This window comes from Pristiophorus japonicus, chromosome 7, assembly GCF_044704955.1.
Source record: "Pristiophorus japonicus isolate sPriJap1 chromosome 7, sPriJap1.hap1, whole genome shotgun sequence".
NCBI classification, from domain to species: Eukaryota; Metazoa; Chordata; class Chondrichthyes; family Pristiophoridae; genus Pristiophorus; species Pristiophorus japonicus.
The window spans coordinates 94,702,585-94,713,977 of record NC_091983.1 but is presented as its reverse complement, the minus strand read 5'-3'; the positions used below and the strand labels follow the sequence as shown (position 1 = coordinate 94,713,977).

The window sequence follows — 11,393 nt, the reverse complement described above, 5'->3', positions numbered from 1 at the left end:
GGGAGGAGAAGGAGATCGGGGGGGAGGAGAAGGAGATCGGGGGGGAGGAGAAGGAGATCGGGGGGGAGGAGAAGGAGATCGGGGGGGAGGAGAAGGAGATCGGGGGGGAGGAGAAGGAGATCGGGGGGGAGGAGAAGGAGATCGGGGGGGAGGAGAAGGAGATCGGGGGGGAGGAGAAGGAGATCGGGGGGGAGGAGAAGGAGATCGGGGGGGAGGAGAAGGAGATCGGGGGGGAGGAGAAGGAGATCGGGGGGGAGGAGAAGGAGATCGGGGGGGAGGAGAAGGAGATCGGGGGGGAGGAGAAGGAGATCGGGGGGAGGAGAAGGAGATCGGGGGGGAGGAGAAGGAGATCGGGGGGGAGGAGAAGGAGATCGGGGGGGAGGAGAAGGAGATCGGGGGGGAGGAGAAGGAGATCGGGGGGGAGGAGAAGGAGATCGGGGGGGAGGAGAAGGAGATCGGGGGGGAGGAGAAGGAGATCGGGGGGGAGGAGAAGGAGATCGGGGGGGAGGAGAAGGAGATCGGGGGGGAGGAGAAGGAGATCGGGGGGAGGAGAAGGAGATCGGGGGGGAGGAGAAGGAGATCGGGGGGGAGGAGAAGGAGATCGGGGGGGAGGAGAAGGAGATCGGGGGGGAGGAGAAGGAGATCGGGGGGGAGGAGAAGGAGATCGGGGGGGAGGAGAAGGAGATCGGGGGGGAGGAGAAGGAGATCGGGGGGAGGAGAAGGAGATCGGGGGGGAGGAGAAGGAGATCGGGGGGGAGGAGAAGGAGATCGGGGGGGAGGAGAAGGAGATCGGGGGGGAGGAGAAGGAGATCGGGGGGGAGGAGAAGGAGATCGGGGGGGAGGAGAAGGAGATCGGGGGGGAGGAGAAGGAGATCGGGGGGGAGGAGAAGGAGATCGGGGGGGAGGAGAAGGAGATCGGGGGGGAGGAGAAGGAGATCGGGGGGGAGGAGAAGGAGATCGGGGGGGAGGAGAAGGAGATCGGGGGGGAGGAGAAGGAGATCGGGGGGGAGGAGAAGGAGATCGGGGGGGAGGAGAAGGAGATCGGGGGGGAGGAGAAGGAGATCGGGGGGGAGGAGAAGGAGATCGGGGGGGAGGAGAAGGAGATCGGGGGGGAGGAGAAGGAGATCGGGGGGGAGGGGAGAAGGAGATCGGGGGGGAGGAGAAGGAGATCGGGGGGGAGGAGAAGGAGATCGGGGGGGAGGAGAAGGAGATCGGGGGGGAGGAGAAGGAGATCGGGGGGGAGGAGAAGGAGATCGGGGGGGAGGAGAAGGAGATCGGGGGGGAGGAGAAGGAGATCGGGGGGGAGGAGAAGGAGATCGGGGGGGAGGAGAAGGAGATCGGGGGGGAGGAGAAGGAGATCGGGGGGGAGGAGAAGGAGATCGGGGGGAGGAGAAGGAGATCGGGGGGGAGGAGAAGGAGATCGGGGGGGAGGAGAAGGAGATCGGGGGGGAGGAGAAGGAGATCGGGGGGAGGAGAAGGAGATCGGGGGGGAGGAGAAGGAGATCGGGGGGAGGAGAAGGAGATCGGGGGGGAGGAGAAGGAGATCGGGGGGGAGGAGAAGGAGATCGGGGGGGAGGAGAAGGAGATCGGGGGGGAGGAGAAGGAGATCGGGGGGGAGGAGAAGGAGATCGGGGGGGAGGAGAAGGAGATCGGGGGGGAGGAGAAGGAGATCGGGGGGGAGGAGAAGGAGATCGGGGGGGAGGGAAGGAGATCGGGGGGGAGGAGAAGGAGATCGGGGGGAGGAGAAGGAGATCGGGGGGGAGGAGAAGGAGATCGGGGGGGAGGAGAAGGAGATCGGGGGGGAGGAGAAGGAGATCGGGGGGGAGGAGAAGGAGATCGGGGGGGAGGAGAAGGAGATCGGGGGGGAGGAGAAGGAGATCGGGGGGGAGGAGAAGGAGATCGGGGGGGAGGAGAAGGAGATCGGGGGGGAGGAGAAGGAGATCGGGGGGGAGGAGAAGGAGATCGGGGGGGAGGAGAAGGAGATCGGGGGGAGGAGAAGGAGATCGGGGGGAGGAGAAGGAGATCGGGGGGGAGGAGAAGGAGATCGGGGGGGAGGAGAAGGAGATCGGGGGGGAGAAGGAGATCGGGGGGGGAGGAGAAGGAGATTGGGGGGGGTGGGGGGGAGAAAGAGAGGAAGGAGATCGGGGGGGAGAGGAAGGAAATCGGGGGGGGGGGGGGGGGGAAGAGGAAGTAGATCGGGGGGGGGGGGGAAGAGGAAGTAGATCAGGGGGGGGGGAAGAGGAAGGAGATCGGGGGGGGGGGGGAAGAGGAAGGAGATCGGGGGGGGGGGGGGAGGAGGGGGAGGGAGGCTGAACGGGCCGGGCCCGAGACTTCGGGCAGGGCCCGTCCCCAGCACCAAATTTACAGGTAGGTGGCGTTTGGTCAGGTCGGGGGTGGTGGGAGGGAGGTCCGTTCGGTTCGGGTCGGGGGGAGGGAGAGGGAGGTCAGGTCAGGGGGAGGGAGGTCAGGTCGGATCCAGTCCGGGGCAGGGGGGGGGGGGGGGGGGGGGAAGGAGGGAGAGAGCAGGAGTCGGGTCGGGTCCGGAGGCAGGGAGGAAAGCGGGAGTCAGGTCGGGTCCGGAGGTGGGGGGGGGAGCGGGAGTCGGGTCAGTGTCGGGTCCGGTCTGGAGGCAGGAAGCGGGAGTCGAGTCGAGTCGGGTCGGGAGGAAGCAGGAGCTGGCCGTGGGAGGAGCCTTATGCACACAGCCCCAGTGAGGCCATTCGGCCAGGGCTAGGGGCTGCGTGCTTCGGGCCCCTCCCACAGCTTTGGGCGCCTGGAGCTACTGCACTTGCGCGCCCACTGTAGCGCGCATATGCAGAGGTCCCGGCACTGTTTTCAGCGCAGGGACCTTGCTCCGTCCCCTACAGCTCGTGCTGCACTGCGCCGAGGGCCAGAAGACCTGCAGGTAGGTGGAGAATCTGGAGGGTTTTTTTAGGCGCACTTTGTGGCGCGAAAAACTGGCGTCCAGGTCGGGACTGCGCCATTCTAGGCGCAGCTCGAAACTTGGGCCCAAAGAATGTACAAGTCAGAGAACAAAAGACCAACTCATATGTAGAGCTAACAGAAAAACACTGATCTTGTCATACTTTTAATTTTGCAATCACCAAATTCACTCAGTACATCCATTTTGACACTATCGGCATAAAGCAATCGCTGGTCAGGAAAACAACACCAGATGCAAAGTAAAGCTTCCTCTACTCAGCTTCAATAATATGTTTTAGCTCCAACCTAACGAAAGAACTTGCATTTATGTAATTTCACAATCTCAGCACATCTCAAAGTGCTTTACAGGCAATTAAGTACTTCTGAAGTGTAGTCACTGTTGTAATGTAGAAAATGCAAAAAGAGTTCTATATCACTGAACCTTTTCACTTATCACACCATCCTTGTGGCCTACTTTTATAGGATCAGCAATTGGTACCAAATTTTGGGCAGATTTGTACTCCCCTTTAAATAGGAACAGATTTCTGACTGCCAAAAGTCATTTTAGGATTGGTTTGGCTGGCAGACAAGAGATGTATCTGATCTCTTCTGACTGCATTTGAACTTGGATTACAGAAATGAGAGTAGTATGCTGTCCTACCACACTGCCCAGTTCCCAAGAAATTGACTCTTCTTCTCTGTACAGAATCCATCTATCTTTATTTGAATTGAAGTGAAATTGAAAGCAAGTAACAAATATACTCACCATTAAATTTGATATCCCATTGCAGATCACAGTGTAAAAATAAAGAAACCCATACCAATAAAATTGCTGCTGCATCGCTGCAAAAAAAAAACTAATCTATATCAATCAATTGCTGCCATTGATCTAGATTTGTCAGTAACTCCTACTATTGAAAAGTTCTGAGTTGTGTGAAAGGGCTCAATGTGCAACAATAAGTCAAATGGTCACGCACCATTTGTTTTTTCCCCCAGACATGTTTGGCACTAAAATGGCAATCCGTCTTCAATTTTTTCTTAGGAATAAATTGTAGCACAAATCTTTATGAGGATTCCACAGAGAAACAGAGTCTGAGCTTCCGGTTGCCTGTCATTTTAATTCCCGGCCCCACTTTGTCCTTCGCCACACTATTCAAAATGAAGCTCAACGGAAGCTCGAGGAACAGCACTTATCTTTTGATTAGGCACTTTACCGCCTCTGGACTCAACATTCAGTTCAACAATTTCAGATTATAACCACTGCTCTCATTTTTTCAGTCAGCAGCCGTTGGTAATGATTCTGCTATTGCCATTTACACCCAACTTTTGTTTCTTTACTTGTCCCATTACCATTTCCTTTTGTCTTGCACCTTCATCCCCTTTGTCATTTAATTACTCCTGCCTTCCACCCTATCACAGACCTTCCCTTTTGTTCTTTCCTCCCCCGGACCCCACTTTCCCTGCCCCGTACTTGCTTAAAACCTGTTACATCTCCAATTTTTTCCCAGTTCTGATGAAAGGTCATCGACCTGAAACGTTAACTTTGTTTTTCTCTCCACATATGCTGCCTGACCTGCTGAGTATTTCCAGCATTTTCTGTTTTTATTGCAGAGAAATATAGTTATTTTATGGAAAACAATGATTCCAGAAACCTCAAGTGAAACGCCATAATGAAGGGGGTTCTCCCCCCACCTTACCCCCGCCGGTGTTCCTATAATCAGAATACCCATATACTTTGTCTGAATTTTTTGTTTACTTGGACTGCTTAATCATGCTCCCAACATGTGCAGATACGATTCCATGTTTTTTCATTTTAAAAAGGAGGTATAGTTGAAAGAATTGAGTCATGACTCTTGCTGGTGTCCAGGCAGACAGCTGCATTGAGAGCAAATTCTATCAGGTACTGCGCATCCAGAGAACTGCTACTTATTTTCTGAATTCAAAGCACAGCATAGAATCTGTGAAAAATCAGTTCAAAATGTGCAAATGCATGTTCGCTGATTTATGCAAACTAATCCCCAACTGTCACCAAATCTTTCTGCGATAATCAAGAGTGCAGTTGATGAAATTGCAAATATATGCTCTCCTGCAGTTAGATAATTTACCATACGATGACTACCGTTGTGTACAGCCAGCATTATCTTTACCTTGATGCCTGCCAATTCTTCAAAATGATCTAACCAGCTTCAAGTTTATGGAAATCAGAGATTGTGTGCGAACTACACAATTATAAAGATACGATCTGTAATTTACCTTTCCGCTTACATTTTTCCACATAAGACTCCATTCCCTTCATCTCTAACCAGTATCTGGGCTTTCTGATTGCCAGTTGTCCATCATCCTCTCCATTAACCTTATCTTCTGATGTCGAGGATGAAGCATCACTAAAAGACTCTTCTTGGCTGTCCTTGGGAACAAAATTACTTTTGTATTGTTTAGCCCTAGTAAAAAAAAAATTAAAGTAAATATTGTGATTGTTTTATTATTTGACCACCATTAAAACTCTACAGAAGGGTGTGCTGGTTCACAAAGAGGTGATTCTTATCACTATGGGAAGGGGAAAAGAGGAGTACTTTAACTGAAGGCATTGCTGTGAATCCCCACTATTTATTTAAAAATAATATTTTCACTTGCAGGAGACACCAGAACCAGGGGCCACAAATATAAGATAGTCACTAATAAATCCAGTAAGAAATTCAGGAGAAATTTCTTTACCCAGAGAGTGGTAAGAATGTGGAATTGGCTATCACAAATAGTTGACCAATAGGAAATTCAGGAGAAACTTCTTTACCCAGAGTGGTTAGAATGTAGAACTAGCTATCACAAGGAATAGTTGAGGCGAATAGCATAGATGCATTCAGGGGGAAGCTAGATAAGCACATGAGGGAGAAAGGAAGAGACGGATATGTTGATGGGGTTAGATGAAGTAGGGTGGGAGGAGGCTCATGTGGAGCATAAACACTGGCATGGATCTGTTGAGCTGAATGGTCTGTTTCTGTGCTATAAATACTTTGTAAGAAAACTTTGTAATATATGAGTTAGTACAACCCTGGTTTTGGGCACAAACTAGATATGCCTGAATGGAGATAACATAAATTCAATTCACTGAATTATTATAGAACGATATGGCTCTTTGGCAGAGCTATCTAATTAATCTAACTCCGCTGCTACTTCCCCATAGCACTGCAATTTTTTTCCCCTCTAATTATTTATCCAATCCTCTTTTGAAAGTTACTATTGAATCTACTTCCACCACTCTTTTCAGGCAATGCATTCCAACTCACGGTGTTATAAAATATTTCCCCATGTCGTCTATGATTCTTTTGCCAAAATGCAAACAATGCATTCCAAATAATAATTTGTATTAAAGACTAGGAGGGAAATCTGTGAGAGACAACTAAGTAAACCAAATGAGGAAATATTATCATCAAAGACAAATGTAAAATTTCCTATTCAGAATGTTAAATGAAAACAAATGATTCCGCCCAGCAAGCTGTACATACTTCTTATCTCCCAAAGTGATCTTTATCTTTTGTATTCTTGGTTCGAAATCCTTCTCAGGAGGTTCAGTAGTCTGGAAAAAAAAACTTCTGTAAATAATTATTATAAAATTATAATGGAACATACACACTGTGAAAGTATTTATTCCACAAATCTGAGAATCAAGTATTCTAGTTACTCTGCAATATGAATTATGTTATGCTTCAATAAACCCAAATGACTTACCTGAATTCCATGAGGTTTTTGTGGTTTTAAAACGAAATCAGCATACATTCCATCCTTAAATGCCACAATTCCAGAGACACGGAGGTCATGTGAATTACAGAAACTATGTTCAGTGGATTTGCAGTTATACTTTTCCTAATCATAATATACTGGCCATTTTAAATATTCTGAAATCCTAAGATTAGCAGCTTGAAATTTCCAACATTTCAACATTGCAGAACTGAAAAGAAAGCAAGAGCGAAGTTAACCACATAACTGTGCCTTCTGCACTATTCCTAGTCATTAGGACGGTCATCTCCAACATCACCAACTGGGCCGTAGCCTGGCAGAGCACATTTCCCACCCATTGCAGAAACTGCCCAATTTTCATTCCATTGAAATCAATGAGATAATAATGGGTTAGGCTTGACATCGGGTGGGCAATCTGCTCAGTCAGGTTACTGCCCACTTGGGGAAGTTGTAAAATACCTCTACGATTTATTAATAAATCCAAATGATCTTTAATTTGTCAACTGGAAAGTGTGCTTTTAAACTATTGCCTTTCTCACATCGTCCTGTCCCTTATGCAACCCTGTGCAAATTAATATTGGTTAGGTTTTCAGTAGTCTCTTCTCAGTTCCTAACAAAAAGGAAAAATTACACTTCTGATTTTATGATGGCTTCAGACACAAAGGCACTGACATTTACAAGAGGGGTGGGGAGGACTTGTAGCAGCCGTGAAACCAGGAAATGCGGGGTACATGGGGACTGTGCTGAATTTAATGGCAGGACCTCAATTTGAATTTTTTTCTCTGTTCCCCAGCTGGCAGCCAGCCAGATTGAGGCCAATGGTCTGGCGGCGGGGGAAGGCCTGCACCAGAAGGCTGCAGCCAGGGACTGGAGGGGACTTACTGACCCACCACTCGAGAGCAGGTTACTCACCCCAGTTAAACCAAAAGTATGTGCATTCACGGCCAATTTCAGATTTTTAAGAATTTAACCACCACCTCCCCTGCAGGTTTAAAATGCCCAGAAAACGTTCTAGTGTTTACCCTCAACAAGCCAACTGCATTTCCTGCGATGGTGTGCGAACACTGAATACAGGCACTATAAATATCATAATCGCCGCTTGCTGCCTCAGTGCAGATTTGCTATTGCACAGCATTAATATGGTCAAGCTTGGGTAAAAGAATAAAGACGGGCACTGTAATATTTAGCCTGTATTTTGAACCTTGCTCTTCTGGATTCCATGTCTTATGATCAAGACACACCCTATAAGCTACAGCTGAATATTCCCACCAAAACCTGTTGTCGAATGGTGATTCTGGGCTCCTCCAAAGTGGCAGAAATCCACTTCCTCAATGGCAAAGTCAGGGATCAGTGCAATCCATTGACAAATTCCCCCAAAAGATGATGTTGATCAACTTAACATCCTCCATATATCAGGAAATCACCTTTCTCAGCCTCGAGGTGTATTTTATCCGTGCAGGTAAACATTTTCCAAGATAACCAGTAAATAAGTGCACTATCACTTGGTGCATTGTTAGTTGGAGCAACTTAAGAGGCAAATAGTATAGGTGCATTTAAGGGGATGCTACATAAGCATGAGGGAGAAAGGAATAAAGGGTTATGCTGATAGAGTTTGATGAGGAAGGATGGGAAGAGGCTCATGTGCAGCATAAATGCCGGCAGTGATTGGTTGGACTGAATGGCCTATTTCTGTGCTGTATATTCTATGTAATCCTGTGTAGCTGGAGCCCAAACTTTACTGAAGTATAATATAGTTCATATTGGAGAGTTAATAGCCTACTTGATTCTCAGTGGGGTCAAGGCCAAGAGGTAGAGGGAGAAAGACACAGCTAAGTGAGAAAAGAAGCCACAATTGAAGGGGAGAACTGGTGAAAAAAAATGGTAAATTGTAATCTTAATCCCCATCTGGATCTGAGAGATTGATTCCCAAAGTCACAGTAGGGATCTAGGATTGCCAATGTGATTTTCTATGTGCACTCCATGCCAGCTATTATTTGTTTTGCTTACTATGCGGGGGAGGGGGCGGGGGGGAAGCAAAGAAACATTACACATGCACACATATAGGTGGTGTGATGCGCAAAAGGTGAAAAATAAGTGATGTCTGTGGACGAACACTGCTGAAAGCCAACAGTATCAATAGGGCAACTCAGTGAATCAGCTGCAATATCCTGCTCATTCATCAAGACCAGCCACTTGGCTACGGTATCAGATAGTCACCAGAAAACAGAACCACAGTAAGTCACCACCTTTAGAGAAGGGGAGTAAGAAAAGAAAACTCGAGCAGAAATTAAAACGATTATAACTTTTGCAGGTCTGTTAAATCCAAACTGCAAGCAGAAGCTGTAGAAAATTCGCTATATGTATACGATACCTTGCTAGATTATAATTGTTGTAGGGTTCCCTATTACAGAGGAAGCTGTAAATAAGAGAGAATATAGTGCATTGAGGAACATTACTGCAACAGACAAGAGCATTAGTTCAACATGGGTAATGTGGGCGAGGAATTATCCATTTATGGGCCTACTCACCAAAAGAGAAAAAGGACTCTTACCTGAAATTCCAAATGCTCAGCACTTTTTCCTTTTGATGATTTATCTTCCCTCCCAGTATCCTTTTTAGTTCCTTTATAATAAACAAGTAAAACTAAGTTTTAAAACCTCACCTATAAACTTTACTTATCCAATCTAGTCACTGAAATTTCAATTCCTTACACGCACCAAAAAGAGAACGGTTTGAAGGAGTAAGAATTGCAAATGATCTGAGGTACAACAATCAAAAATGAGAAATAACTTAATAGAGGATGAGCTTCAGAAAACACACTGTACCTCAAACAGGCAGTTTTACAATTTATGCCAGGATTATTCTTTATGTGGTTGCTAAGTATGACACTGTGGCATCCCCAAAACCTGTTTATAGATGACAGGCAGTGTCTTGTCAAACTAGGCATATGCCTAGAAAAGTCACAGCTTGGTAGTCGTATAAAACTGCAGCAAAAAACCCTAAGAACAGGAGGACAAGCAATGGAGAAACCAGCAGAATAATACAAGAGACAAACATAAAACCAAACACCGACTTAGGTACAAAAGAAAGTCAGTTTCTTGTAACTGCCAATTCAAGACTGCGGCCCATTTCTTACTGCTTCACCAACTTCTACAGAATAGCTAATGTCTTTGTTCCTTTTATTTTTCTGTTCCCATGACATTTATCTTAAATAAAAGATCTTGAAAGGCACCCAAAATTGTACAAGGTATTGCAAATCTGGCCTTATCAGCGAGTTATACTGGATTAGGACATTTTAAAAATGGTTGGGATATGGCACATTTATTGAACATAAATGGGGCTCACTCAGAAATTGAGTAACGGCAAGGGTACTTGGTGAAATGGCTTTGCACAATTAACTTCATCTCTTAGTGACTGTGGTCACGCAGCACAAAAACTGCTCAGCAATCTCACTCAGGAAAGCCATATCTGACTGGCTTTGTGTAGTTGGGCCACTCCAGAGGCTCAGGGTGAAGTACATTCTAAAGGAAACTTACCTTCCGCCTAACCAGCACCATACCTTTCCTGGGAATGTTGAATTATGACAAAGAAAGGTGTTCCTGGAGGATCTCTTTAATGCATCTGCGAGGTCCAGAAATTTGTATCTCTCAATTGCCTACCTGCTTCAAATGTCTATTCCATTCTCCCTTTAGTTGTTGTATACTATCTCGGTAGAATATTCCACATATTTACCACACTCTGCACGCAAGCACATACACACTTTGTATTTCATTCACTCGAAGTTCAAGCTACTATAAGTTAACTCTAAATGCTATTATAATTAGGTAACCCACCAGAAACAGCAGTTATTTCATAAGACAGACAGGATCAGTACAAGCATGAAGCAAAAAATCTAGATCCAAAATCGTAAGGTTTCCTGAGGGAAGCAGTATAAAATTGAGGTAAGCTATTATCCTTTTATATTTTGTACACCTATAGGAGCAATTTAAAAATAATAATATTCACACAAATAGGACACACAAACACAAATTTAATTTTCAGCAATCCCCACCCTACGGGCCCAAGTTTCCACATGATTTGCGCCTGATTTTTAGGAGCAACTGGTGGAGAACGGACTATCTTAGAAATCGCAATTCTCCACATTTTTTTTCTGCAGTTCTAGTCAGGTAGAACAGTTCTACTTTGGAACAGAATTTTTTCTTCAAAAGGGGGCGTGTCCGGCCACTGACGCCTGATTTGAAAGTTTCCACAGTGAAAACGTACTCCAAACTAACGTAGAATGGAGCAAGTGAAGATTTTTGTAGAACTGAAAAAACCTGTTCTACACATTAGAAAATCAGGCGCAGGTTACAAATTAGGCGTCCAGAACGAGGTGGGGGGGGAAGGGAAATCATTAAATTCTATAATAAATCCTTATTTATACTTGTACAAATAAATCCAACCTGAATAAACATTTATAAGCAAAGAAAAGATTAAATAAACCATCTTCCTACCTGTGTGAAAGTGCTTCAGGCAGGCCTTTCGGGACCGAAGGCTGCCGGCCCGTCCCCAGCACCAGATTTACAGGTAGGTGGCGTTGGGTTGGGTCGGGTCGGGGGGGGGGGGCGCGCGGGTGTCGGGTCTGGTCCGGAGGCAGGGGGAGGGCGGGGAGCGGGTGTCGGGTCTGGTCGGGGGGGGGGGGGTGGGGGAGCAGGAGCTGGCCGTGGGAGGAGCCTTATTCACGCAGCCCCAGTGAG

At 47.2% G+C, this 11,393-nt stretch overlaps 1 protein-coding gene across 1 annotated transcript in view; it reads right to left on the bottom strand.

The window, feature by feature from the left end:
- The window catches only part of znf512 (zinc finger protein 512), a 131,316-nt gene that overhangs the window by 45,523 nt on the left and 74,400 nt on the right, over window positions 1-11,393 (bottom strand). The window contains exons 4-7 of the mRNA XM_070884193.1: window positions 9,209-9,279; window positions 6,649-6,702; window positions 6,426-6,496; window positions 5,176-5,363 (exon numbers count right to left, since the gene is read on the bottom strand). Of these exons, the coding sequence (XP_070740294.1) occupies window positions 5,176-5,363; window positions 6,426-6,496; window positions 6,649-6,702; window positions 9,209-9,279 (384 nt within the window). The remainder of the gene's footprint in view (window positions 1-5,175; window positions 5,364-6,425; window positions 6,497-6,648; window positions 6,703-9,208; window positions 9,280-11,393) is intronic.